This window comes from Elephas maximus, chromosome 27 (genome assembly GCF_024166365.1).
Source record: "Elephas maximus indicus isolate mEleMax1 chromosome 27, mEleMax1 primary haplotype, whole genome shotgun sequence".
NCBI lineage: Eukaryota > Metazoa > Chordata > Mammalia > Proboscidea > Elephantidae > Elephas > Elephas maximus.
This window is the reverse complement of record NC_064845.1, coordinates 790,381-817,893: the sequence shown is the minus strand read 5'-3', so window position 1 is coordinate 817,893 and position 27,513 is coordinate 790,381. Positions and strand designations below refer to the sequence as shown.

Below are 27,513 nucleotides of genomic sequence, written 5' to 3'. Positions count from 1 at the left end.
TTGGCTGTTGGCTTTGTATAAAAAAAAGATGCCCTTTATTATGCTGAGGAATTTTCCTTCAATTCCTATTTTGCTGAGAGTTTTTATCATAAATGGGTTTTGGACTTTGTCAAATGCCTTTTCTGCATCAATTGATAAGATCATGTGGTTTTTGTCTTTTGTTTTATTTATATGGTGGATTACATTTGTTTTTCTAATATTAAACCAGCCTTGCATACCTGGTATAAATCCCACTTGGTTGTGGTGGATTATTTTTTTGATATGTTGTTGAATTCTATTGGCTAGAATTTTGTTGAGGATTTTTGCATCTATGTTCATGAGGGATATAGGTCTGTAATTTTCTTTTTTTGTGATGTCTTTACCTGCTTTTGTGCTGCTAGCCAAAAGGTTGGCAGTTTGAATCTGCCAGGTGCTCCTTGAAAACCCTATGGGGCAGTTCTACTCTGTCCTATAGGGTCGCTATGAGTCGGAATCGACTTGACAGCAGTGGGCTTGGAAGTATACGAAGATTTTTTTCATGTGCCTTTTCAGTCTCTAAGAGCACGTTTTAACATTCTCAAGAACAGCAAACGAGTGAGTAACCTCTCAGAGAGAATTTCACATTTTTGCATTTGAATTCGCCAAGAATTTGTGGTTGTTTCATTTTGTTTTGTCTAGGGGAGACGTCCCCAAATACTACTTGTATAAATCTTATTTTCATGAAAGCTTTTGAGCTTGTGGAATCTGGGACCCCATAAACCATTAAAAACAAAAAAAAACCCAGTGCCCTCTAGTCGATTCCATAAACCATTAGGACTGTTAATTATCAATTAGGTGATTGATGATTGATGTACTAAGATGTTAGTTGGTTAGCTTGATTAGTTAATTGATGGTTCATTATTCACAGTCATCATACACTTCACTGGTTTTGTTCCTCTAGAGAATCTGGCCTAAGACAACACCCAAAGGCCCCCCTCCCACTATAGGCTTTCACCAAAAAATGCCCCAGTGTGCCAGGGAGGATGGTTCCAGGGAGTGGAGAGCTGCAGCCTCCAGAGGACAAGCTTCCAAAGGATGTTGGTAATGCCTTCTGCTTTAATAATAGTTTACAGCTTCTCCTACTCAAAGGCACATTAGCCACAAGCCTCTCCGTGGTTAACTGTTCAAAGCAATGTTCAAAGCCTGGCCCAGACTTCACACTCTTAAACCTGGAGCTTGGGAGTGTTGCATTGCTCACGTATCTTACACACCAGGCAAGCAGAATCATTGCTCCCAGATCTGGGTCTCACCAATAAAGGTGAGTGGCCTTGCAGCCTGCCAAGCGGAAATCCTCAAAATTGATAGCTCAGTGGCAATATGGGATCTCCCGGTCCAGTAGAACACTTGGATCCACCTTAAGGTGAGTTCTTCTGAAGGCAGAGGTGGACTCAGGGAGCAGCCAAAGGTGGCTGATGCTTCTGGGATGACTGAGGAAATGGCTAGAAACAATGACTCTCAACCAAGGTGCTGAGACTCCAGTGTGTCTCAGTTGGCTGTGACTGGCTACTTTAGTAATAAAGTAGCAAAAGTTCTCTGGTAAGTTCCTTTTATTTTAAGAATTAATTAGGAGAGGACTTCCACTTCTGGAAAGCTGAAGCACACATACTTTTCTTTATCTCTCCTGCTAGTACAGCTAAAAGCCCTGGAAATCATATATAAGATAAACATAAGACTCCAAAAGGTGGAAGAGACAATACAGACCAGCTAAGGACCTCAGGACTACAAAAACAATACGGTGGTGAGTTCCCTGGGTTTTTGTTTTGCCTCATAGGTCTCAGACTGGGCACTGGATAAGCCAATAACCCAAAAATGCCAATGGGCAGAAACAAAACAGTTTCAAGAAAAAGCATCTCTCTCTAGGCAAAGGACCCAGAAAGGGGCAGCCTAGCAAGACAGAAAACTTTTAGACAATAGCCACTTCAGGAGATCCAAACACCACAGGTAAACCTGTGGCCGCACCCCCACTCAGCCAGCAAAGGTGAGCAGGGAACCTGGGCTTCTACCCTTGGCCAGGCTGTGACGGGTTACCCCAACTCCCTGCTGGTGGGGTGTCAGAGCCAGTTGCTGTGTACTTTACCCATATTGTATAATAATTCATTTAAAATGGATCACAGATTTAAACGTAAAATGTTTTTAACTATGAAACCTTTAGAAGGCAACATAGGCGGAAATCTTTCAGACCTGGAGCTTGGGGAAGTGTTGCTAGACTTGACACCAAAGGCACAATTCTTTTTTTAAAAATGGACAAATTGGACTTCTTCACCTTGGGATCTTGTTAAATGTAGATTCTGCTGCAGTAAATCTGGGCGAGGCTTGAGAGTCTGTGATTCTAACAAGCTCTCAGGAGATGCTGCTGGAGTGAGGGTTATATTCACGTAACAAGGGACTAGAGAACTGGGATGACAGAGTCGGGGGAGAACTGAAGTCGGTGTTACAGGGACTCTTGCCTTTGGGGTAGGGTGTGAGGGCTCGCCAATGCCCAGGCATGCACTCTACACCGCAGTGTGGAAGTGTGGATTCACCTGACCCAAAGCTTTTGGATTTGCCAGCCCCCAGAATCCTGGGCGCCAATCCCTGGAAGCAAATCTCTCTCTCTCTAGCCAAGTAGGACGGCTATTATCAGAAAAAGGAAACATGAGGAGTATTGGCGAGGATGTGGAGAAATCTGAGCCCTCATCTGTTGCTGCCAGGAATGTCAAATGAGGAAGCTGCTGCTGAAGACGGTTTGGTGCGTTCTCAAAAAGTTAAACATAGAATTACCACATGACCCAGCAATTCCACTCCTGGATATATACTCCAAAGACTTGAAAGCAGGGACTCAAACATACTTGTACGCCAATGTTCACTGCAGCATTATTGGCAATATTCAAAAGGTAAAAACCACCAACTGTCCATCAGCAGGTGAACGGATAAACAGAACGTGATACATATGTACAACGGAGCATTGCTCAGCATAAAGGCAAGTGAAGCTCTTGTACATGCTATGACATGAACGAACCTTAAAGACATCCATACTGAGTGAAATAAGTCATACGTAAAAGGATGAATATTGTACAATCTTGACAGATAGATAGCCGCCATTGAGTTGACGCTGACTCAGGGTGACTTTACGTAAATGGAATGAAACGTTGTCCAGTTGTGCATCATCCTCGTGACCATCGGTATGTTTGAGTCCATTATCTTTGCCATTGTGCCAATGCATCTCACTGAAAGCAAAACGAAACAAAAAAAACGCCAAGCCATGGTGTTTTCAATAGCCTCAAATGCATGCAAAAGCTGAACAGTGAGTAAGGAAGATTGAAGAAGAATTGACACCTCCGAATTTTGGTGTTGCTGAAGAATACTGAATGTACCATGGGCTACCAAAAGAAGGAACAAATCTGTCTTGGAAGTACAACCAGAATGCTCCTTAAAGGCAAGGATGGCGAGACTACATCTCACATACTTTGGACGTGTTATCAGGAAGGATCAGGCCCTGGAGAAGGACGTCATGCTTGGTAAAGTAGAGGGTCAGCAAAAGAGGACCACCATCAATGAGAAGGATTGACACAGTGGCTGCAACAATGAGCTCAAACACAGGAACGGTTGTGAGGATGGTGCAGGACGGGGCAGTTTTTCATTCTGTTGTGCATAGGGTCGCTATGAGTTGGAACCAACTCAACAGCACCTAACAAAAACATCTCACTGAGGATCTCCCTCACCCTCACTGGCCCGAGACTTTACCAAACATGATGTCTTCTCTAGTGATTGATCTCTGTTTATGACGTGTCCAAGGCAAGTGAATCAGACGACGTTCTGTTGTGATCCATAAGGTTTTCATTGGCTAATTTTCAGAAATAGATCACCAGGCCTTTCTTCCTAGTCTCTCTTAGTCTGGAAGCTACTCTGAAAACTTTCCACCAAGGATGGGCCTGCTGGTATTTGAAATACTAGTGTTATAGCTTCCAGCATCACAGCAACATGCAAGGTACCACAGTGTGACAAACTGACAGGCAGGTGGTGATGTATGACCTTACTTACATGAGATACCTAGAATAGTTTTTAAAAAAAAAATGTATACAGACCAAAATTTATTAGTGGTTACCAAGGGCAGGTGGGAGGGGAAAATGGGGAGTTACTGCTTAAGGGGTACTGTATTTCTGTTAGGGTCATAAAAAATTTGAAAACACACAGTAAAGACAGCTGCACAAGATGGTGAACATAATTAATGTCACTGAACTGTACACACAAAAATGGCTGAAACAGCAAATATGCATATGGGAAGATGCTCGATATCATACATCATTAGGAAATTTTAAATAAAACAATGCAAGAAGCATCAAAAGAAGATGGAAGAAATATACAGGGCAACTGTACCAAAAAGAATTGGTCGACACTCAACCATCTCAGGAGGTAGCATATGATCAAGAACCACCGATGGAAGGATGACGTTCAAGCTGCACTGAAGGCAAAAAGCAAGCCTCCAGGAGCCGATAAAATGTAAGCTGAGATGCTTCGACAAATGGATATGACACCGAAAGCACTAACTTGTCTGTGTCAAGAAATTTGGAAGACAGCTACCTGGCCAACCCACAGAAGAAATCCATATTCATGCCCATTCCAAGAAAGGCAATCAAATGGGATGCAAAAATTATCTAACAATATCATTGATATCACATACTAGCAAAAATCTGCTGAAAATTACTAAAAAAAGACAGCAGTTGTACATCGACAAGGAACTGCCAGAAGCTCAAGCAGGATTCAGAAGAGAATGTGGAACGAGAGATACCTTGCTGCTGTCAGATGGATCTTGGCTGAAAGCAGAGAACATCAGAAAGATGTTTACCTACGTTTTATCGACTATGCAAAGCATTCAACTGTGTAGGTCATAACAAGTTATGGATAACATTGTGAAGAATGGAAATTTCAGAACATTTAAATTGTGCTCACATGGAACATGTACATAGATCAAGAGGCAGTTGTTTGAACAGAGCAACGGGATATTGTATGGTTAAAAACTGGAAAAAGGTTGTATCCTTTCATCTTACTTATTCAATCTGTACGCTTTTGAACATATAATCTGAGAAACTGAACTATATGAAGAAGAATGTGGGAACAGAATCGGAGACTTATTAAGAACCTGTGATATGCAGATGACACATTCTTGCTTCCTGCAAATGAAGACGACTTGAAGCACTTACTAATGAAGGTCAAAGACTATAACCTTCAGTATGGATTACACTTGAATGTGAAGAAAACAAAAATCCTTACAACTGGACAGATAAACAACATCATGATAAATGGAGAAGAAATTGAAGTTGTCAATGATTTTATTCTACTTGGCTCAATCGTCAATGTCCATGGAAGCAGCAGTCAAGAAATCAAACGTTGGGAAAATCTGCTGCAAAAGACCTCTTTAAAGTTTTACAAGGCAAAGATGTCACTTTGATGACTAAGGTGTGTCTGACCCAAGCCATGATCGTTTCAATAGCCTCATATGCATGCAGAAATTGGAAAAATGTAAAAGGAAGGCAGAAGAAGAATTGAAGTGTTCAAACTGTGGTGTTGGTGAAGACTATTCTGTGGACTTCTGAAGGAACAAACAAATCAGTCTTAGAAGGAATACAACCAGAATGTTCCTTAGAAGTGAGGATGGCAAGACTCCAGCTTACTTACTTTGGACACATCATCAGGACAGATCAATCGCTTCAAAAGGACATGCTGTTTGGTAAGGCAGACGGCCAATGAAAATGAAGGATACCCTCGATGAGATGGGTTTACACAGTAGCTGCAGCAATGGACTCAAACATATCAGGAATCATGAAGATGGCGCGGGACTGAGCAATGTTTCATTTTGTTATACACAAAGTCCCTGTGAGTTGTAGCAGGCTCGACGGCAACTAACACCGTGGCTAACAGGTGTTGCGTGTAATTTCGTGGCATATATAAAGCAGGCAGGCTCTAAGTGGCTAAAAATCTGCTTGTGTGAGCTACTTTTAAGACAACTGGATGTGTACAGATTTGAGTTTGATGCCAGAGGGCTTTTTCGAGCTAAGAGGCCCCAGCTTGCTATGAAGAAGTAAACGACTTGGGGCCAATATGCAGAAGCCATTTTTGACTCATTATATAACATGCACCCAGCTTGATCCTCTAGTGCTTTCCTGCAGTGACGGCAGCAGGCGTTTCAGGAACAGAACTGTGAACTGATGAACACATGGTTCATTTCTGCTTGTTGGGGTGACAGCCAGCCACATGGAGGACAATATTCTGTTTCACTCAAGGGCAAAGGCCTAACAGACCCACTTGGTCAACTCTCCAGAGAGTCTACAGGCACCAGCATCTTTTCTTGGGGTTCAGGCCATCCCAGTAAGATAACAGAGAGACAGGATCCATCCCTACAGTTAACATGGCCTAATGGAAGACCAATGACAAGCTCCAACCTGCCATTCATAGAAACACATCCTCCTCCTTCGAGAAGCAGCCAGTGAGGGAGGGGTAAACAGGAACGGGACTAGTTCCTTCCACTACTACCTCTCCTACTGTGAGCGTGTGGAAATCTGTCATGGAAACACCAGGGAGGGGGGTAAGAGTGTTCCCCACGTGCCGATGACACCCAATTCATTGCAAACCTTTCAACTTCTTTCTTTAGAAGCTATTGCACAATGGCTATCTGTTCCTCTCAATTCCTGCTTCATAAGCCCTGAATCAGGTCCCTTTTGCTTAACAATTTCATCTTTTAGAAATACCTGCTGGTGTCTGAGTTCATGTCTGGGTAACCCCTCACCAATATCATTCATGTTCTGACGTAGATTAGGGGAAAAACTCAGACCCTTTAAGATAAGCAAAGATCAGTGGTGAGCTGACGGTTGCAACTCAGAGCTCACACGTATTGCCAACTCATGTCATAACTGTGGAAACTATGATACCTGCCTCTTTGGCAGTGGGGGGATGTGGGAGTCGTGTTCCCCTCCCCAGCCCAGCTAAACAGGACCCTGAGGGACTAGGGTGGAATTCCCCCAAGCCAAATTTCCAGGTTCGGCCAGAATTACAGCACAGTTCCCGGCACAGATGCAGTGCTTCATACAAGGTACCTGAGTGGATGATGAGGGGAAGTCAGGGGTGGGTCAGATTCCACCCACAACTCACCAAAGCCAGGCCATTTGGTGGAAGCCTAGTGTTACTAAGAAACTGAACAAGGAGTCTATTGTGATTTCCTTGGGATTTTTTTTTATCTGCTGTTCCTCCATACTTGGTCCAGCAACTTCTCAATAAATGATTCAATGGAGAACAGGGCCAGGTGAAGACATGGGTGTCAGGGGAAGAGTTGTGGAGAAGGACTGCATAGCCAGCGTAGAAGGATGAGGCCGGGATAGGTGCAGCAGAGAGAGGTGATGAGGAGGTGAACACAGAGCCATGCAGGAATGGACCAAGGCTTCAAACACCCAGGTCACCAGTCACTCTCTTTCTGTGTGCCCAGGGCACATCTCAGGGCAGGTGTTGGCACCACCTCTTGCCTCTCCTGAGGCTGCTGGGACAAATCACCACAAGCAAGGTGGCTTAAAACAACAGAAATGTATCCTCTCTCAGTTCTCGAGGCTGGAAGTCTGAAATCCAGCGAGTCCACACTCTGTCCAGGTACTTTAGGGGAGAAGCTTTCCTTGCCTCTTCCAGCTCCTGGTGGTAGCCCTGGCATTTGTGGGATGTGGCCACATCACTCCAACCTCTGCCTCCATTTTTCACGTGGCCTTCTCCTCTGTGCGTCTGTGTAAGACTTCCCTCTGCCTCTACTTTATAAGGGCACTCTGATGGCACCGGGGCCCACCCAGATAATCTCATCTCACTTATGTTAATCACATCTGCAAAGACCCTTTCCCAAATAAAGCAACACTTTTAAATTCCAGGAATCAGGACTTGTTATCTTTAGGTGGCCATTATTCGACCTACTTCACCCTGGTTCTAAAGACGCAGACTGGGATGTACACTGAGTCACCACCAGCTCTTCCAAAGAAACGGCCTGGAGCTCGCTCAACTCAGCTGCTTTGACAACTAGACAACATTCTAGAGCGTGGGGGCTCTCTTCAGAGAAAACCCACTGAAACCAAACTCACTGCCGTCGAGCCATTTCTGACTCATAGCGACCCTACAGAACAGAGTAGAACTGCCCCATAGAGTTTCCATGGAGCACCCGGTGGATTAGAACTGCTGACCTCTTGGTTAGCAGCTGTGGCTCTTAACAACTATGCCACCACAGTTTCTCTTTGCAGAGCATACCAATTTATCTGGTGTGGGGTGTTGTCATGGATTGAATTATGGCCCCCCCAAAATGCATGTATCAACTTGGTTAGGCCATGATTTCCAGTATTCTGTGCTTGTCCTCCATTTCATGACTGTAATTTTATGTTAAAAAGGATTAGGGTGGGATTATAACACCGCCCTTATCCAGGTCATATCCCTGATGCAATGTAAAGGCGGTTTCCCTGGGGTGTGGTCTGCACCACCTTTTATCTCTGAAGAGATAAAAAGGAAAGAGAAGCAAGCAGAGAGTTGGGGACCTCACGCCACCAAGAAAGAAGTGTCGGGAGCAGAGCGCACACTTTAGACCTGGGGCCCTGTGCTGAGAAGCTCCTATTCTGGGGAAAGATTGATGAGAAGGCTGACAGAGAGAGAAAACATTCCCCTGGGGCTGACACCCTGAATCTGGACTTTCAGCCTACTTTATTGTGAGAAAATAAACTTCTCTTTGTTAAAGCCATCCACTTGTGGTATTCGTTATAGCAGCATTAGATGACTAAGATAGGTGTCTAGGCGTTTCATGTTTTTGAGGTGCAAGACTTTGGATACCTCAATATTTTGTGGTAGGTAGTGTGGGGCTCATACCACCAACCGTTATGATTTGGGCATGTGCGCTTGAACCCTAATTCTGTTTTTAGGGAGGCTCTATGTCCATACATGATGAGTTTTGGGCTGATATTTCTTTTTGTTGTTGTTGTTGTTGTTTAGGGGACTCGTCCTACCCAGTCACCTTCTGTGGTTTGGTGGGATATGCCAATAGAGCACTACTGGAATATTGAGGGTGGGGTGGGTGCCCTGGGTATTCCCATTACTGGCTATTTTTTAACATTTAAGTTATGCCAGAAATTCAGGCCAGTTTGAGAAGAGGACGTGGAACCAGGAATATCGTTGCTGATGTCGGATGGATCCTGGCTGAAAGCAGAGAATACCAGAAGGATGTTTACCTGTGTTTTATTGACTATGCAAAGGCATTCGACTGTGTGCATCATAACAAATTATGGATAACGTTGCGAAGAATGGGAATTTCAGAACACTTAATTGTAAAAAAAAAAAAAATTCGTGAGGAACCTTTACACAGATCAAGAGGCACTTGTTCTGACAGAACAAGGGGATACTGATTGGTTTAAAGTCAGGAAAGGTGTGCATCAGGGTTGTATCCTTTCATCATACTTATTTAATCTGTATGCTAGGCAAATAATCCGAGAAGCTGGACTATATGAAGAAGAACAGGGCATCAGGATTGGAGGAAGACTCATTAACAACCTGCGTTATGCAGATGACACAACATTGCTTGCTGAAAGTGAAGAGGACTTGAAGCACTTACTAATGAAGATCAAAGACCACAGCCTTCAGTAGGGATTACACCTCAACATAAAGAAAACAAAAATCCTCACAACTGGACCAATGAGCAACATCATGACAAATGGAGAAAAGATTGAAGTTGTCAAGGATTTCATTTGACTTGGATCCACAATCAACAGCCTTGGAAGCAGCAGTCAAGAAATCAAAAGACGCATTGCATTGGGCAAATCTGCTGCAAAGGACCTCTTTAAAGTGTTGAAGAGCAAAGATGTCACCCTGAAGACTAAGATGCACCTGACCCAAGCCATGGTATTTTCAATTGCATCATATGCATGTGAAAGCTGGACAATGAATAAGGAAGACCGAAGAAGAATTCATGCCTTGGAATTGTGGCCTTGGAGAAGAATATTGAATATACCATGGACTGCCAAAAGAACGAACAAATCTGTCTTAGAAGTACAACCAGAATGCTCCTTAGAAGCAAGGGTGGCACGACTGCGTCTTACATACTTTGGACATGTTGTCAGGAATGATCAGTCCCTGGAGAAGGACATCATGCTTGGCAGACTACAGGGTCAGCGGGAAGGAGAAAGACCCTCAACAAGGTGGATTGACACAGTGGCTGCAACAACGGGCTCGAGCATAACAATGATGGTGAGGATGGCGCAGGACCGGGCAGTGTTTCATTCTGTTGTGCATAGGGTCACTATGAATCGGAATCGACTCGACGGCACCTAACAACAACAACAAGTTATGCTGGCGTAATGGTGTACCCTAGGACTGTAGCCTAAGAGTTTTGAAATAATGGAGGGAAACGTTTGAAGAACTGGAATTTATATGTTTCAAGCTGTTTTTGGTTACTGGAATTATTGGGTCCATGTATTCATTTGTTCATTGATCCCATAAATACTTATCAAGTGCTTACAATGAGTGAAGCTCTGTGTTGGGTGCTGAACAACATGGACAGGGCTTCTGTTCTCATGCAGTTGAGACCCTTGTAAGGGTCAGATATGGAGGGAGACAGGCAAACAACTTAGTATACAGATGTTTGTCAGATGATCACTGGGATAACATGAGCTGGTCCTCACAAAGTTTCTAAAAGGCAGCCCCAGCCTGGTGTTGTATGTATGGGGATGACCAGGGAGGTCTGCTGGGCAGGTTCCAAAGGGTGAGTAGTTTACTGAGTGGACAGCAGGAGGAAGAATTTTTTTTTTCATTGTAGTAACCATGTCTTTCTTTCTTTTTTAAATAGACTTTTATTTTTTAGGTTTACGGAAAACTTGTGCAGAAAGTACAGAGTTCTCATATATTCCCTCCCCTGAACACCGTTTCTTTTATTGCTGACATTTTGTACTCCTGTGGTACCTTTGTTATACCTGATGAACCAATATTAATACACTGTTAGTAACTAAAGTGCATAGGTATGTTAGGGTTCACTCTTTGTGTAGTACCAAAAACCTGTTGCCGTTGGGTCGATTCTGACTCATAGTGGCCCTACAAGACAATAGAACTGCCCCGTAGGGTTTCCAAAGAGCAGCTGGTGGATTTGAACTGCTGACCTTTCAGTTGGCAGCCAAGCTCTTAACCACTGCCCCATCAGGGCTCCTTGTGTAGTACAGTCCTACGAATTTTGACAAACGCTTAATGTCATGTGTCTACCATTATGGTATCATACAGAATAGTTCCCCTGCCCTGAAAAAATGTCCTGTTCATCCCTCCCCACCTTCACCTGACTCCCTGGGAACACTGATCTTTTCAGTATCTCTAGTTTTGCCTTTTCCAGAATGTCATATAGTTGGAATTATATAGTATATAGCCTTTTCAGACTGCTTCTTTCACTTAGCAATATGTATTTAAGGTTCCTCCATGTCTTTCAGTGGTTTTATAGCTCACTTCTTTTTATTACTGAATAATACTCCATTGTATGGACGCACCATAGTTTATCCATTCACCTACTGAAGAACATCTTGATTGCTTTCAATTTTTGGCAATTATGAAGAAAGCTGCTGTAAACTTTCAAGTGCAGATTTTTATTTGGACATGCATTTTCATCTCTTTGAGTAACTAGGAGTGCTGTTACTGGAACGAATGGTAACCCTATGTTTAGCTTTGTGAGAAACTTCCAGACTGTCTTCCAAAGTGGCTGTACCATTTTGCATTCCTACCAGCAATGAATGAGAGTTCCTGCTGCTCCACATCCTGGCCAGCATTTGGTGGCGTCAGTGATTGGCTTTCTATCAGTCTAATAGGTGTGTAGCGGTATCTCATTGTTGTTTTAGTTTGCAATTCCCTAATGACATATGATGTTGAACATTTTTTCAAATATTATTTGCCATCTGTATATCTTCTTTGGTGAGGTTTTTGTTCAGATATTTTGCCCATTTTGTAATTGGGTGGTTCTCCTATTGTTGAGCTTTAAGACTTATTTGTATATTTTGGACACAAGTTCTTTACATGTGTTTTGCAAATATTTTCTCCCGGTCTGTGGTTTGTTTTTTCATTCCCTTAACAGTGCCTTTGTTGACTTTTCAGTAGGCCACTGTCATCCCCCAGGGTCTGCCTAGTTTTTAGAGAAGTCATATTGGTAAATTAAATGGAGAAATGATGGGTTCTGGAAAATTTTCTTCAGGTATTCAAGAGTGGCACTCATTTCTGAAATTTCCCTCAGGATCCAATTTTGTTTTTGATTTCTCTCTTGGCTTGAGGGGTGGAGGGAGGAGACATTCCAGAGGGTTCCACTTGACCTTCTCCATTCTGAAAACTATTACCCCATTGGCCACGGAAACAGTGTGTGGGTTGTGTCAGCTTGTTGTTGTTGTTGTTGTTAGGTGCTATTGAGTTGGTTCCGACTTATAGCAACCCTATGTACAACAATGGAATGAAACACTCCTGTGCCATCCTCACAATCGTTGCTATATCTGAGCCCATTGTTGCAGCCGCTGTGTCAATCCATCTCGTTGAGGATCTTCCTCTTTTTTATTGACCCTCTACTTTACCAAGCATGATGTCCTTCTCCAGGGACTGATCCCTCCTGATAACACGTCCAAAGTACGTGAGACGAAGTGTTGCCATCCTCACTTTTAAGGAGCATTCTGGCTGTACTTCTTGCAAAACAGATTTGTTCGTGCTTCTGGTGGTCCCTGGTATATTCAATATTCTTCATCAACACCATATTTCATATTATGCATCAACTCTTTTTTTTACCAAGCATGAGTTCCAATTATATACATTTGGGGACCAGGTAAATGACCACTAGATGGGTCTGTGGGCCACTGTAAATCCGGATCTGGGCCAGGCTCCATTTACTAGCTAGCTTCCATGGGGTGGGACATGATGAAACACTGGGTTTCCAAGTATCACTGTCTGAAACACTTGAAATGTTCCACGTTCTCCTTCCTCCAGTGTACAGTGAACTGACTAAATGGCCATATACCTTTTGGGTAAACTGATGCCACAGACACTTCCTGTGGTGTTGCAGGATCCTTACTCCTGAGGACCTGGCCTTCCTTTAATCAACGGGTCCTAGGTCTGAAAATTTACTACCAGCTGGTATTGGTGCCTAGTTACAAAACCCCATTCCAGCATCTGCTTTCTCAGACTATTGGCACCAACTGTCATGGCTGGGTTGCCTCGGAAGCAGACCCTGAGATGGAGATTAGCATGCAGGAGGAGGTTTATTACAGAGTGTCCTTGGAAACAACAACTGTGGAAGGGAGGGGAAGAAGCAAGATTGGGAAGAGGGAGAAGCTGAGCTGTGCTCCAGTCTCAAAAGAGGCTCCCTTTACCCTGCAGGGACTATAAGGCTGAGATACCTTCAGAATCATCCTGAGTTAGGGCCAGGGCCCAGGATTTTGGGCCCCCATGTTGATCACTGGGTACAGGGGCTACAGGAAGGAGGTGTAATCATGAGTAAGACAGTGCTCTTTAGTCATGGCAATCCCCACAGTGGGGTGGCAGCTATAGGCCAACTGCAACAGCTGAGGGAATAAGTTGTTCATTTCAGAAGGGGGGTCTAGTGAGCACATCATACAGTCTATCACAAAATGTATATATTTTATAAAGATAAAAACACAAATAAAGGAAGCATATAGGTGTGTAGAGACATTGCACTTAACTAAGACCTTGCAATTCATAAGTCCTTTGCGGAAGACTTCTTTTGGCTTCTGGGTAAATCACTTGATTGAGCCCTTTAGTGACACAAATGTAAAACATTTTTCTTTGGCAATCTCGGAGCTCACCTTTAACTTGACTGTGGGTGCAATGTTCTCCTTTGTAAAGGTAAGGATATTAGAGGCTGTTGGCTATGCTTTCTCCTTTCAGAGCTGAGTGTAAAGAAATGAATTCCACACCTGATGGCTGCACTACTCAGCCTGCCACGGGGCTCAGTTGCTAACGCTGAAGTCAGCCCACCGATTGGCCTAGAGCTGTTCCCTACAAGTGGAAGAGGAAACTCTATCCTCAGCCTGAGGCCAGAGCGCGAGCAAATTGTGCCCGCTGTGAAACCACCGAAGTTCATGGGCTTGGCCCTGAGCAGCCATACCCATCACCAGGCTCCCTGGTAGACCATGTTCCTGGGCGTCTGACTTAATAAGGAGTGACAGCCAGCCCCGGCCATTGAGTTCTCTGGGATCCCAAGTCCGAGAAGACCCAAGGAGTGACAGCCAGCCCAGGCCATTGAGTTCTCTGGGATCCCAAGTCCGAGAAGACCCAAGGAGTGACAGCCAGCCCAGGCCATTGAGTTCTCTGGGATCCCAAGTCCGAGAAGACCCAAGCCTGGGAAACAGTGTTCAGACCTTCTGAGGAGAAGAAACCCTGCCTGGCTGTTGCAGTGCCTCCTGCAGGCCATCGTGTTACTTACCCTTGAATTTTATCTCCCCAATTTCCCAGTGGGGTAGGTCGTTTTTTTCTACTTTACAGACGGAAAGGTGATGCTCTGAGAAATGAACGGCCAAAGTCATGCATCTGGCAAGGGACAGAACTGGGCCTGGGCCTCTGGTCCACATGGCTCTTGGCTGCTCAAGTCAAGCTTGCATTGTTTGCCACCAGCCTCTAATTTATACCAAAAGAAGATTCTACTTGAGATCACCACAAGGAGCAGCAAGAAGCCTCACATTCCTCCCAGATAGCTCTGCACTCCCAGCAACAGCTTGATTACTGCTACCCAGTTTCTCGAAAGGCCTTTCTTCCATGGAGCCTGGGGTAGGGGGGATTCAAACTGCCAAACTTTAGTCAAGGGCCAAATACAGAAATATGGAAAAGAATAAGGGGTTAGAGCAATGTGGTTCAAGTCCTGCAGCTCTCAGATCACCACTGTGTGACTTTGGGGCACGGGGCGGAACCTCTCTGAACTTCAGAGATCATTGTAACTCCAGAAACAGAAAGGAGATGGTAGTACCAGCTTCACAGGGTTTCAAGAGGAATAACTGAGCTAATGCATCTAAAATTCCTGATCCAGTTTAATAAATGGTAGATGTTGTTAACACTTTTTAGTATTTTATTAGTAAAAGTGCATGGGGGAAGGGGAATTTAGCGTCAGTACAACAAGCTGGGAGGAGAATGGGCTGTGCTCTGCTCTTATACCAGGATGTTAAGAGAGGGGAATAGAAGCAAGGTGAGCTGGTGTTTTTTTTTTTTTTTTTTTTAATATTGGTAAAAAGGAAAGCGTAGGAGGGGAGATCAATCTGATACCATATTCTTGTTTCGCAAGTATACTGGCCACAAGAAAAAATCTATTTTGGGTATACCGAAATGAAGCTTGTGTCTTAAAAAAACAGCCTACTTGCTTGACATTATAAGTTATAGAAAGGTGGCATCATGGAGAGGGTTGTCTAAGGGTTTTGGACTCGGAAGACCTGGATTAAAAGCCCAGCTCAGTCAAACTACGCCACAAGACTGTGTCCAGGAGATTGAGGTAAAATTAATTATAATTAATGATTATGCTGGGACCACAGGCATAAAGTGGGTATACCTAATGGCCACTCTGTTATGGGGCCCCTACTTGGCATGGTGGAAGGCACTTGGCAACATTTCCAATTTTGTACTTAGGACTGAGAGGAATTTGTATTCTCTAAGTGTAAAGTAAATAAATGCCTTGAAAAATGATAAATCTGGGTTGAAGTTGCATTCAAATTGTAATCAATTTGAGAAGAACTGTGAGGTTAAATATTAAGCCTTCCCTTCCAAGAATACAGTATATACTCCCTTTTAATCACACCTTCTTTAATGTCCTTCAACAAATTTCAATGATTTTTTTTCCAGTTGAATTTCAGTTTTTGTCAGTTTTATTTTAGTAGGCATAGTAATTTTTGTTGCTAGTATGATTTGGATCAATGTTTTTCTACTGCATTTTTATATTAGCTTATTGCTGGTGCTTAGGAAAGCAGTTAAAAGAATGAACTAAACTTTTGAGTGTCATATGAATATATCTCTAAAACAACCTGCTGGAAAAAGGAAAATAAGATACGAAATGGTAGATACAGTACGGTGTCTGTGAATATAAGTTAAAAGGGAACACGAACCAACACTATCTGTACCATTATAGATTCACATATAAGAGTGTCAAAGCACAGGGGAAACTGGGATGACAGAGGCCAAACGGGTGTTAGTAGTTACCTCCTGGAGCATGGGGGTAACTCGGGCAGTTAGAGGGAACGTTAGCGACATCTTTACTGCAAAAGAAATAACGGAAAGGAAGAAAGAACCAAAAACAAAGATAATTTTCTTTAAAAGCAAAATATATTTTTAAGAAGAAAAAAGAACCAAAAGCAAGTATGATTTGCAAATAATTCTGCATGGCAGAACTATAGGTATTTAAGTTTTCTTTGTATTTTTTGTCTTTTCTCATCAACTCCCCCCCATCTGTCTAATAAAAATATTTTAAGGAATGAGTTTCTCATACGTCCCTCCATATCCAGGTCCTTCTGCCTCGATGGATTACACACTCGAGCCCAACGTGACAGAAGTAACCGACTACTACTACCCTGATGTCTTCTCAAGCCCCTGTGATGGGGAGCTCATCCAGAGAGGCAGCAGCTTGCTTCTTGCCGTCTTTTACTGCCTCCTGTTCGTATGCAGTCTTCTGGGCAACAGCCTGGTCATCCTGGTCCTTATCACCTGCAAGAAGCTGAGGAGCATCACAGACGTGTACCTCTTGAACCTGGCCCTGTCCGACTTGCTTTTTGTCTTCTCCTTCCCCTTTCTGACCCACTATCACCTGGACCAGTGGGTGTTTGGGACTGTAATGTGCAAGGTGGTCTCTGGATTTTATTACATTGGCTTCTTCAGCAGCATGTTCTTTGTCACCCTCATGAGTGTGGACAGATACGTGGCTGTTGTCCATGCTGTGTATGCCCTGAAGGTGAGGACGGTCAGTATGGGCACAGTCCTAAGCTTGGCAGTATGGCTGATTGCCATCATAGCCACCAGCCCACTGCTAGTGTTTTACCAAGTGGCCTCCGAAGACGGCATTCTGCAGTGCTATTCGTCTTACCATCAGCAGACGTTAAAGTGGAAGATCTTCACCTACTTTGAAATTAACATCTTGGGTCTGTTGATCCCATTCACTATCCTTTTTTTCTGCTACATCAGCATCCTGCACCAGCTGAGGGGCTGCCAAAAGCACAAGACCAAGGCCATCAGGCTGGTGCTCATCGTGGTGGCTGCCTCTTTGCTCTTCTGGGTCCCCTTCAACGTGGTCCTCTTCCTCACTTCCCTGCACAGCATGCATGTTCTGGACGGGTGTGTCATAAGCCAGCGGCTGATCTATGCCACCCATGTCACAGAAACCATTTCCTTCACTCACTGCTGTGTGAACCCCGTTATCTACGCTTTCATGGGTGAAAAGTTTAAGAAACATCTCTCGGAAATATTTCAGAAAAGTTGCAACTACATCTTCCTCTGCCTAGGGAAACGAGACTCTAAAGAGGGTTGGGAAAGGTCGTCGTCCTTCCATCAGCGGTCGTCCGGTTCCTCCAGCATAGACTACATCTTGTGAGAAGGATGCCTCGGAGAAGCTTGAGTTCACTGCCATTCTTCTCCCAAGAGACAAACATTACTCATATCAGATCCTGAGGCTACATGAAGGGAAACTCTTAGAACTTTGGTTAAAGGCACATTTTATGGCAATCACATGGCATTTAATAAATTTTTTTTTTTACTGTTGTGAAATAATCTCATTGTTCAAGGACTTCATTACTACTTTCTGGAAATATTCTATTTTGGATACCTTTCCCGTGGTGGGGGTTAGGGCGACAGCAGCGGTGATGGTAGCCATGGTAAACTAAGCTGAACAAAATCAGACAATATTACTGAAAAGGGTATAACAACAACAACAACAAAATGTGGGATGCCTTGTCTTAGACTCCTAGTGTAGCTGTAACAAATATACTACCAGTGGGAAGCTTTAAGGAACAGGAATTTACTGTCTCACAGTTTTGGATGCTAGGAGTCTGAACTGAGCGTGTCTGCAGGGCTGTGCTGTCTTGTCTCTCAGCTTCTGGCAGCCTATCTTGGCATTCCCTAGCTCGTAGACAGATCTTCACATGGTCTCGTCCCCCTGCATATGTGTCTGTGTTTATTCTGTTTTTCATACGACAACATGAAGAAGGGATTAGGTTTAGTACCTACCCTCCTCCATAACAAAAGAAAACCCTTTCCAAACAGGGTCACATTCACAGGTTCAGGGGTTAGCGCATCAACATATCTTTTGAGGGAACACAATTCAATCCCTAACACTTCCTAATAGTAATACCCATTTTTGTCGAGTTGATTCCGACTCACAGTGACCACGTAGGACAAAACAGAACTGCCCTATAGGGTTTCCAAGGAGCGGCTGGAGAATTTGAACTGCCAACCTTTTGGTTAGCAGGCAAGCTCTTCACCATTGCACCTGCAGGGCTCCATCCTGATAGTAATAGCTAACAGATATTGAGAGCTTACTGTGTACCAGGCATGGTCCTAAGGGATCTGCATGTATCAGTTCATTTAATACTCATAACCGTATGAGTTAGGTACTATTACAGCTGAGGAAACTGAAGCACAGAAAGGTTAAGCTTCTTGCCAAGGTTGCAGCATAAGCAGAACTGGGAGGTGAGCCCAGTTTGGCTCTAGAGCCCGTGCACTTAACCACCATGCTGGGCTACGTCTCTGTTTAGGGCAGGTGGGGAAACCTTTGAGCCTAGGCCTGCTTCATTTATCCTTTTTTTTAAGTTTCTTAAAACACCGCTAAAGGAAACTTAAGAGGAAAATACTAACACTCCTGCCACCCTAATACAATAGTGGTTTCCTTTATTTCTGAGTGAATTTCATGTAGCAACAGATATGGTGATTTGAGAGGGTTATCTCCTGAAGGTAACGTGAGGGGGTAGTTTCTGTCCTGTCATAACCGCCTGTGTGACTTTGAGGAAGTCACTTTACCTTGAAATCCATAATTCTATCACCAGTCTCTTCAAGGCAATCTAGGCTTTTCCTGTGAGGCACCTTAAAACTCTTCCAGCCTCTACCTACCACCCAATTACAACACTGCTTCCGCATTTTAGGTCTTTGTTACAGCAGCATCCCCACTTCCCAGTACCAAATTCTGTTTGACTTATATTACCATAGATCAGTTTTTCTTGTTTTTGAAATACATTTAAATGGGATTATACAGCGTATAGTCTTTTGTGTCTGACTTCTTTCATTCCTTATGGCTTTCATTCATCGTGTGTGTGCGATTCATCCATGTTTTTGCTTATAAAAGTAGCTTGTTCATTTTTACTGTGGTATAGTATTCCATTGTATGAATATATAGTTTTTGTTCATTTTACTGTTATTTTATACATTGGGGCTGTTCCCAGTCTTGGAGTATTATGTATAAAGTACGGGGCCCTGGTGGCGAAGTGGTTAAACGTAAAGTTGCTATAAATACTCTTGTATATGTCTCGTAAAAAAAAAAAAAAAATTTTTTTTTTTATATGTCTTGTGGTGGTCAACAGTACTCATTTCTTTTGGAGATATATCTAGGGATGGAATTACTGGATCATAGCATGTAAGTGTGATGAGATTAGTTAGGTACTGACAAACTGTTTTCCAAAGTGTTTGTACCAACTCACATTCCCATCAATAACGCTGAGAATTCCAACTAGTCCATCTCCTTGCCACCACTTGATATCCTCAGTCTTTTTTATTTTAGCCATTCTGGTGGGAGTGCAGTGGTATCTATCACACAATTTTAAATTGCAATTCCTTGATGAATAGTGATGTTGAGTACCTTTTCAAATGCTTACTGATTGTGAGGATATTCTCTTTGTGAAGTGCCTGTTGAAACAGTTTTCATATTTCATTAGGTTGCTTATCTCTTTCTAATTAATTTTAGGAGCTTTTAAATACTCCTGGATATGAACCTTTGTTGTTGTTGTCAGGTGCCATTGAGTCAGTTACAACTCATAGTAACCCTATGTACACAGCCTGGTCTTTATCAATCGTAAATATGTCTCTAATTATAAATGTATTTTTCAAATTTGTAGATTGTCTTCTCACTTTATCAGTGGTTTTTTTTTTTTTTTTTTCCTAAATTTTATTTACTTTATTGTAGAGAAAGCAGTTGGTGGTACTTTTTGATGAATAGAAGTTAACTTTAATAAAGTCCAATTTGTCAATACTTTCTTTTATGGAAAATGCTTTTTGTGTACTGTTAAAAATATCTTTGCCTATTCCAAGGTCATGAAGATATTCATATACATATATGTTCTACACACTTGCTTGTCTCATTTTTCACATTTGAATCTGTGATCCATTGCAAATAAAAATTTTGTGTCATGGAGGTAGGTATCAAAGTTCTTTTTTTCTCCGTACAAATATCCAACTAATCCTGCACCATTACTGAAAAAACCACTCATTCCCCACTGAAATACCAAGGTACCTTGGTTATAAATCGGGTATATTTACGGATTCTCTAGTCTGTTCCATTGATCTGTTTCTAACTGTCTGTCTAAATTTTTCTCTATCCTTGGATCAGTAACACCTTTCTTGCTTGCTGTAGCGTTATGTTGTTGTTGTGTGCCACCGAGTTGATCCCAGCTCACAGCAACCCTGGAGGACCGAGCAGAACTGCTCACAGGGTCTCTAGGCTGGAATCTGTACTGGGGCAGACCACCAGGTGTGTTTGAACCTCCGACCCTTCAGTTAGCAGCCAAACGCTTAACCATTGTGCCAACAGGACCTCTTTCTGTAGCTTTATAGTAAGTCTTAATATCTGGAAATGTAATCCCTCAAAATTTTTTGTCCTACAATATTGTCCTAGCTATCCTGAACCCTTTAAATTTCTGTGTAAATTTTATAATCAGTTTGTCAATTTCCAACAAGAAAAAAAAATGCAGTTTTTATCCATAAGATTGCATTAAATGGAACACTTTGTGTACAATGTGTTGAATTGGAAACTAATAGGCTCTGCAAACGTTTGCCTAAAACACAATAATATATATATATATATAATATTATATATATATAAGATTGCATTATTTAGATCAATTTAGGGAGAATTGACATATTAAGAATATTAAGTTTTTCAGTCTATGAATCATGGTGTATATCTCCATTTAAGTATTCTTTAAATCCAACAACATTTTGTATTTTTCAATCTAGAAGTCTTACACACTTTGTTACATTTGTTTCCATGTATTTCTGTTTCTTTACACTATTAAATGTTGTATTTATTTTTCTGTTTGTTGCTAGTATATAGGTAGACAATTGAGTTTGTACCTTATCTTTGTAGCCAATAACCTTGCTAAATTTACCTATTAATTATAATAATTTTCACAGGTTTCTTTGATTTTTCTATATACACAATAACGTCATCTGTGATTAATGATAGTTTTACCTCTTACTTTTGAATCTGTATATCTTTTATTTCTTTTTCTTGTCTTATCACACTGGCTAGGACCTCCAGGGCAATGTTAAATAGAACTGGTGATAGTGGACATCCTTGCCTTGTTCTTCTTGTTCTTGAATTCAGAAAATGTTATTTAGCTATTAAGTATAATGGTAGCTATATACATTTTTTTAAGGATAATCTTATCAGATTAAAGAAGTTTCTTTCTATTCTTATTTTTCTGCATGCCTTTATCATATATGAATGCTAAATTTTATCAAATGCTTTTTTCTCTGTGTATTGAGGTGATCATATACCTTTCCTCCATTTCTGTTAATTTGGTGAACTACATTGATTGATTTTCTCATCTTAAACCAACCTACACTTTTTTCTGGAAAAATGACCTCTTGATCATTTTAATAAACTAGCCAATGAAATGCTTACGGATCACAACATTCTCTGATTTGCCTGCTTTGGCCACTTCGTCGGAGGGATCAATCACCGGAGGAGGACATCACGTTTGATGAAGTAGAGGGCCAGTGAGGGAAAGGGAGATACTCAGAGAGATGGGCTGGAACAGCAGCTGCAGTGATGGACTCAAGCATTCTGGTGATCACAAGAATGATGCAGGACTGGGCAACGTTTTTTATAAGATCGTCATGAGTTGGAGTTGACTTGCTGGCTGCTATCTGTGTGTCTGCCTATTTATCTAATTTTCCTTTCTTGTAATGTCCTGGTCAAGTTTGACCTCCTAAAATATATTGAGAACTGCTGTCTTTTTCTGTATTCTCTGACAGAGCTTATGTAAACATACATACACACACACGATATTGTTTCCCCTGAAGTGTTTGGTAAACTTCACTAGTGAAGACATTTGGGCCTGGGGTTTCTCTACGGTAAACTTTTAAATTATGTGTCTGATTTCTAGAACAGACGTAACTGAGGAAAAGTAAACATGTAGACTAAAATTTAAAAAAATGTGTGTGTGTATCTCCATTGCTTAAAAGTTAATAGATAATTATAAGATCTTGGAAAAGACATAATTCCAGAGACCAGTAGTATTTTTGACTGACTCACAAGGGTATGGAAATTAAGTTGGACCCCAGAACTTTCCAAAGGGGGGTGCCAGTAAATCTCTTCTGCTTTGGGTTGGGACCTTGAGGACTATACCTTAGAGCTAAGGGCGAGCCATAAATAGATCAGCCCTTGGAGGAGCTGTAACTAGCCTCCAGTTATCTCAACCCCTAGAAATTGATTTCAAGTGCTCTGGGTTGCTACTGCCCCTCAAGAACCTCATGGAATCAAACAGTAATCTTTCTGGAAGAAGATAATATCATCCAACATCTCAATCATTTTTACAAGTAATTAAAAAATATTTTTGATATCTTTTTATTGTGTTTTGAAACACAATAAAAAATAACCAGGCACATAAAAAGACATAACACCATAAACAAGAAAGACAATAACAGTAAACAATAGAAACAGACCTACAGGAGCTCCACAGATAGATGTAATGAAATACATATTTTAAAATATTCATGCTTATTATTTTCACCTAGATAAAAGAACGGCTTGAGAATTTTGACAGAGAACTGGGAACTATAATTTTGAAAAAGGAAATAGCATATTTAAAAAAGAATAAAATAGAAATTCTAAAACTGGAAAAAAACAATTAAAACTGAGAACTCTCGTGGATGGATTTTCCAACAGATTAGACACAACTGGAGAATTAGTGAACATAACAATAGACAAAAAGAAAATATCAATAATGAAGCATGGAGAGATAGAAAGAAAAAACAAAAATCTAATGAAGAGGATGAAAGACAGAGCGGAAGGTGATAGGGCCTGCTGTGTTTTTAAGAGCGCTAGAAGAAGAGAGAAAAAATGTGGTAGAAGCAGTATCAGGCTATGTAATGGTTGAGTATATTCCCACATCAGGAGACAAATTCAATAAATCTTACAATCCCAAGTAGAATTTAAAAAAAGACAATCCATACCTTATTTGTACTAGATCCCCTTTTGCCCCCCAAGTCCCATGGAAGTGATGCCGAACAGCCCACAGCCCATTGCACGGTGTAGGGTTCCATTTGTACGGCGTCCTTGCGAAGGTCAAACTACAGGGACAGAGAACAGATCAGTGGCTGTGGCGGTGGTTACACAACTGTGTACGTTTGTCAAAACTCACAGAACTGCACACTGAAAAGAGTAAATTTTACTCCATGTAAATTATAATTTAACAGACAAAAAAGGCAACCCCCTCCCCCAAAGAAACAACTCTCGACATGCCTACAAAGCCCTGCATAGCCAGCTCCTTCCACCTCTCTACCCCACTCCTCCCTTAGCTTTGGCCTTTCAGCCACTCTGGCCTCTCTTTAATTACGGAAGATTTATTTCCATTATTTATTCAAATAGTTCTTCCTCTCAGTTTTTGCTTCTCTTTCATCCTGAACTCTAGTTATTAGAGTTAATCTGGTTAATATCTGGATATCAGCATTTCTACTTCTTTTATCCATAACTTGTAACTTTCCTTTATATTTCCTATTTTATTGGAGAGATCTTCAGAGGAATCTGCTCTTGCAATTTTCTAATTCATTTCCAGCTGCATTTCATCTACTGTGCTCTTTATTTGACCTATTACATTATATGTTGGTTATGGATTGAATTGTGTCCCCCATAAACATGTGTTGTAAATCCTAATCCCTTTACCTGTGGACGCTGGTGGTGCAGTGGTTAAAGAGCTTGGCTGCTAACCAAAAGGTCAGCAGTCTGAATCCACCAGCCACTCCTTGGAAAGTTCTACTGTGTCCTACAGGTTCACTGTGAGTTGGAATCAACTTGGTGGCAATGGATTTTGTGTTTTTTCGTACCTGTAGATGCAATCTCATTTGGGAATAGAAGTTTCTTTGTTATGCTAATAAGGCTATACCAGTGTGGGGTATGTCTTAAGCCAATCTCTGCTGAGATAGATATAAAAGGAGATTAGGCACAGAGGCAAGCAAGCCCAGATGGGGGAAGATAAATGCCACATGAAGATTCACAAGCTGAATCTTAGGAATGAATGAACCTTTACATAGATCAAGAGGCAGTTGTTCGGACAGAACAAGGGGATACTGATTGGTTTGAAGTCAGAAAAAGTGTGCGTCAGGGCTGTATTCTTTCACCATATCTATTTAATCTGTATGCTGAACAAATAATATGAGAAGATGGACTATATGAAGAAGAACGGGGCATCAGGATTGGAGGAAGACACGTTAACGACCTGTATTATGCAGATGACACAACATTGCTTGCTGAAAGTGAAGAGGACTTGAAGCACTTACTAATGAAGATCAAAGACCACAGCCTTCAGTAGGGATTACACCTCAACATAAAGAAAACAAAAATCCTCACAACTGGACCAATAAGCAACATCACGATAAACGGAGAAAAGATTGAAGTTGTCAAGGATTTCATTTGACTTGGATCCACAATCAACAGCCATGGAAACAGCAGTCAAGAAATCAAAAGATGCATTGCATTGGGCAAATCTGCTACAAAGGACCTCTTCAAGGTGTTGAAGAGCAAAGATGTCACCTTGAAGACTAAGGGGCGCCTGACACAGGCCATGGTATTTTCAATCACGTCATATGCATGTGAAAGCTGGACAATGAATAAGGAAGACTGAAGAAGAGTTGATGCCTTTGTATTGTGGTGTTGGTAAAGAATATTGAATATACAATGGACTGCCAAAAGAATGAACAAATCTTTCTTGGAAGAAGTGCGGCCAGAATGCTCCTTAGAGGCAAGGATGGCGAGACTGCGTCTTACATACTTTGGACATGTTGTCAGGAGGGATCAGTCCCTGGAGAAGGACATCATGCTTGGCAGAGTACAGGGTCAGCGGAAAAGAGGAAGACCCTCAACAAGGTGGATTGACACAGTGGCTGCGACAATGAGCTCAAGCATAACAACGATTGTAAGGATGGTGCAGGACCGGGCAGTGTTTCGTTCTGTTGTGCATAGGGTCACTATGAGTTGGAACTGACTCGACGGCACCTAACAACAAAAACATATACAATGAGGTACCACTCAGCCAGTAGGAGAAATGAAGTCTTGATACACACTACAGTATGGATGGAACTTGAAGACATTATGCTGAGTGAAATAAGTCAATAACAAAAGGACAAATACCGTACGACCTTACTTATAGAAAAAAGACAAGAAAAGACAAATGCATAGAGAACAAAGTTTATTAGTGATTACCAGAGGCAGGAGGGAGGGGGAAGGGGGGTTTAACAGTGATGGAAATGTTGCATTGATTAACGGTTGGTTTGCCCAGCCTATTATTGTAATTGCTGTTACAATATAAGCTGTACATCTGAATTGGCAAAAGTTGTGTGATAGATGTATTTACAACAATGGCAAAAAAAAAAAAAAAAAAAGGAGAGTTGCTGCTGAGGTTGCTTACATACAACCAAACACCTCTTGTGTCTTAGTCATCTAGTACTGCTATAACAGAAATACTGCAAGTGGGTGGCTTTAACAAAGAGTTTATTTTCTCACAGTCTAGTAGGCTCCAAGTCCAAGTTCAGGGCGTCAGCTCCAGGGGAAGACTTTCTCTGCCAGCTCTGGAGGAAGGTTCTTTGTCATCAGTCTTCCCTTTGTCTGGGAGCAACTCAGCATAGGAACCTCAGGTCCAAAGGATGCACTCTGCTCCCAGCTCTGCTTTCGTGGTGGTATGAGCTCCCCATGTCTCTCTGCTCACTTCTCTCTTTTATATCTCAAAAGAAATTGGCTTAAGACACTATTTAATCTTGCAGATCTCATCAATATAACTGTCGCTAATCCATCTCCTCACATCCTAGTGATAGGATTTACAACACATAGGAAAATCACATCAAATGACAAAATGGTAGACCATCGTACAACACAGGGAATCATGACCTAGCCAAGCTGACAGGTATTTTGCAGGGGGACATAATTCAATCCATGACATCATGGGATTTGGTTCCCTGGTTTGGAGGTTTAGGGTCATGGTTACATGGGACATCCCAGTTAATTGGCCTAATGACACGTTTGGTGGTTCTGTTCTACCTCCTAGTTGGTTGTTTAGTGCCTGGGGTCTTAAAAACTCCAAAGTGGCCATCCAAGGCACGACAATTGGTCTCTGTTTGCAGCAACAGAGGAAGAAGGAGAGTCAGGAATAGGAGGAGGACGTGGAGTGTGTGAGGGGTGCATTAACCAGCATGCACTGGCTTACAGAGCACAAGCTAATCACGGGCTTAAACGTGCTCATTTACTGATCCGTCATGAACAATTTCACATGGGATTGTCCACTACAGATTAGTGTTGTTGTTGTAAGGTGCTGTTGAGTTGGTTCTGACTCCCAGCTACCCTATATAAAAAAAAAAAAAACACTGCTTGATCTTGTGCCATCCTCACAATCATTGTTATGCTTGAGCCCACTGTTGCAGCCACTGTGTCAATCCATCTCATTGAGGGTCTTCTTTTTCACTGGCCCTCTACTTCACCAAGCATGGTGTCCTTCTCCAGGGACTGGTCCCTCCTGATAACATGTTCAAATATGTGAGATGAAGTCTGACCATCCTCACTTCTAGGGAGCATTCTGGCTGTGTTTCTTCCAAGACAGATCTGTTCGTTCTTCTGACAGTCCATGATATATTCAATATTCTTCCACAACACCATAATTCAAAGGTACCAATTCTCCTTTGGTCTTCCTTATTCATTGCCCATCTTTCCCGTGCATATCAGGTGCTGAAAATACCATGGCTTGGGTAAGGGGCACCTGAATCTTCATGCGACATCTTTGCTTTTTAGCACTTTAAAGAGGTCTTTAGCAGGAAATTTGCCCAATACAACATGTCATTTGATTTCTTGACTGCTGCTTCAATGGGTATTGATTGTGGATCCAAGTAAAATGAAATCGTTGACAAGTTCGATCTCTTTTCCATTTATTGTAACGTTGCTTATTGGTCCAGTTATGAGAATTTTTGTTTTCTTTATGTTGAAGTGTAATCCATACTGAAGGCTGTAGTCTTGGAGCTTCATCAGTAAGTGCTTCAAGTCCTCTTCACTTT

At 42.0% G+C, this 27,513-nt stretch overlaps 1 protein-coding gene across 1 annotated transcript; it reads left to right on the top strand.

The window, feature by feature from the left end:
* The first annotated feature begins 15,425 nt into the window (after positions 1 to 15,425).
* On the top strand, positions 15,426 to 18,150 carry CCR8 (C-C motif chemokine receptor 8). Its single transcript, XM_049870863.1, has 2 exons — positions 15,426 to 15,502; positions 16,506 to 18,150. The coding sequence occupies exon 2, from the start codon at positions 16,520 to 16,522 to the stop codon at positions 17,582 to 17,584; it is 1,065 nt and encodes a 354-aa protein (XP_049726820.1). The 5' UTR covers positions 15,426 to 15,502; positions 16,506 to 16,519; the 3' UTR covers positions 17,585 to 18,150.
* The last annotated feature ends 9,363 nt before the right edge of the window (positions 18,151 to 27,513 follow it).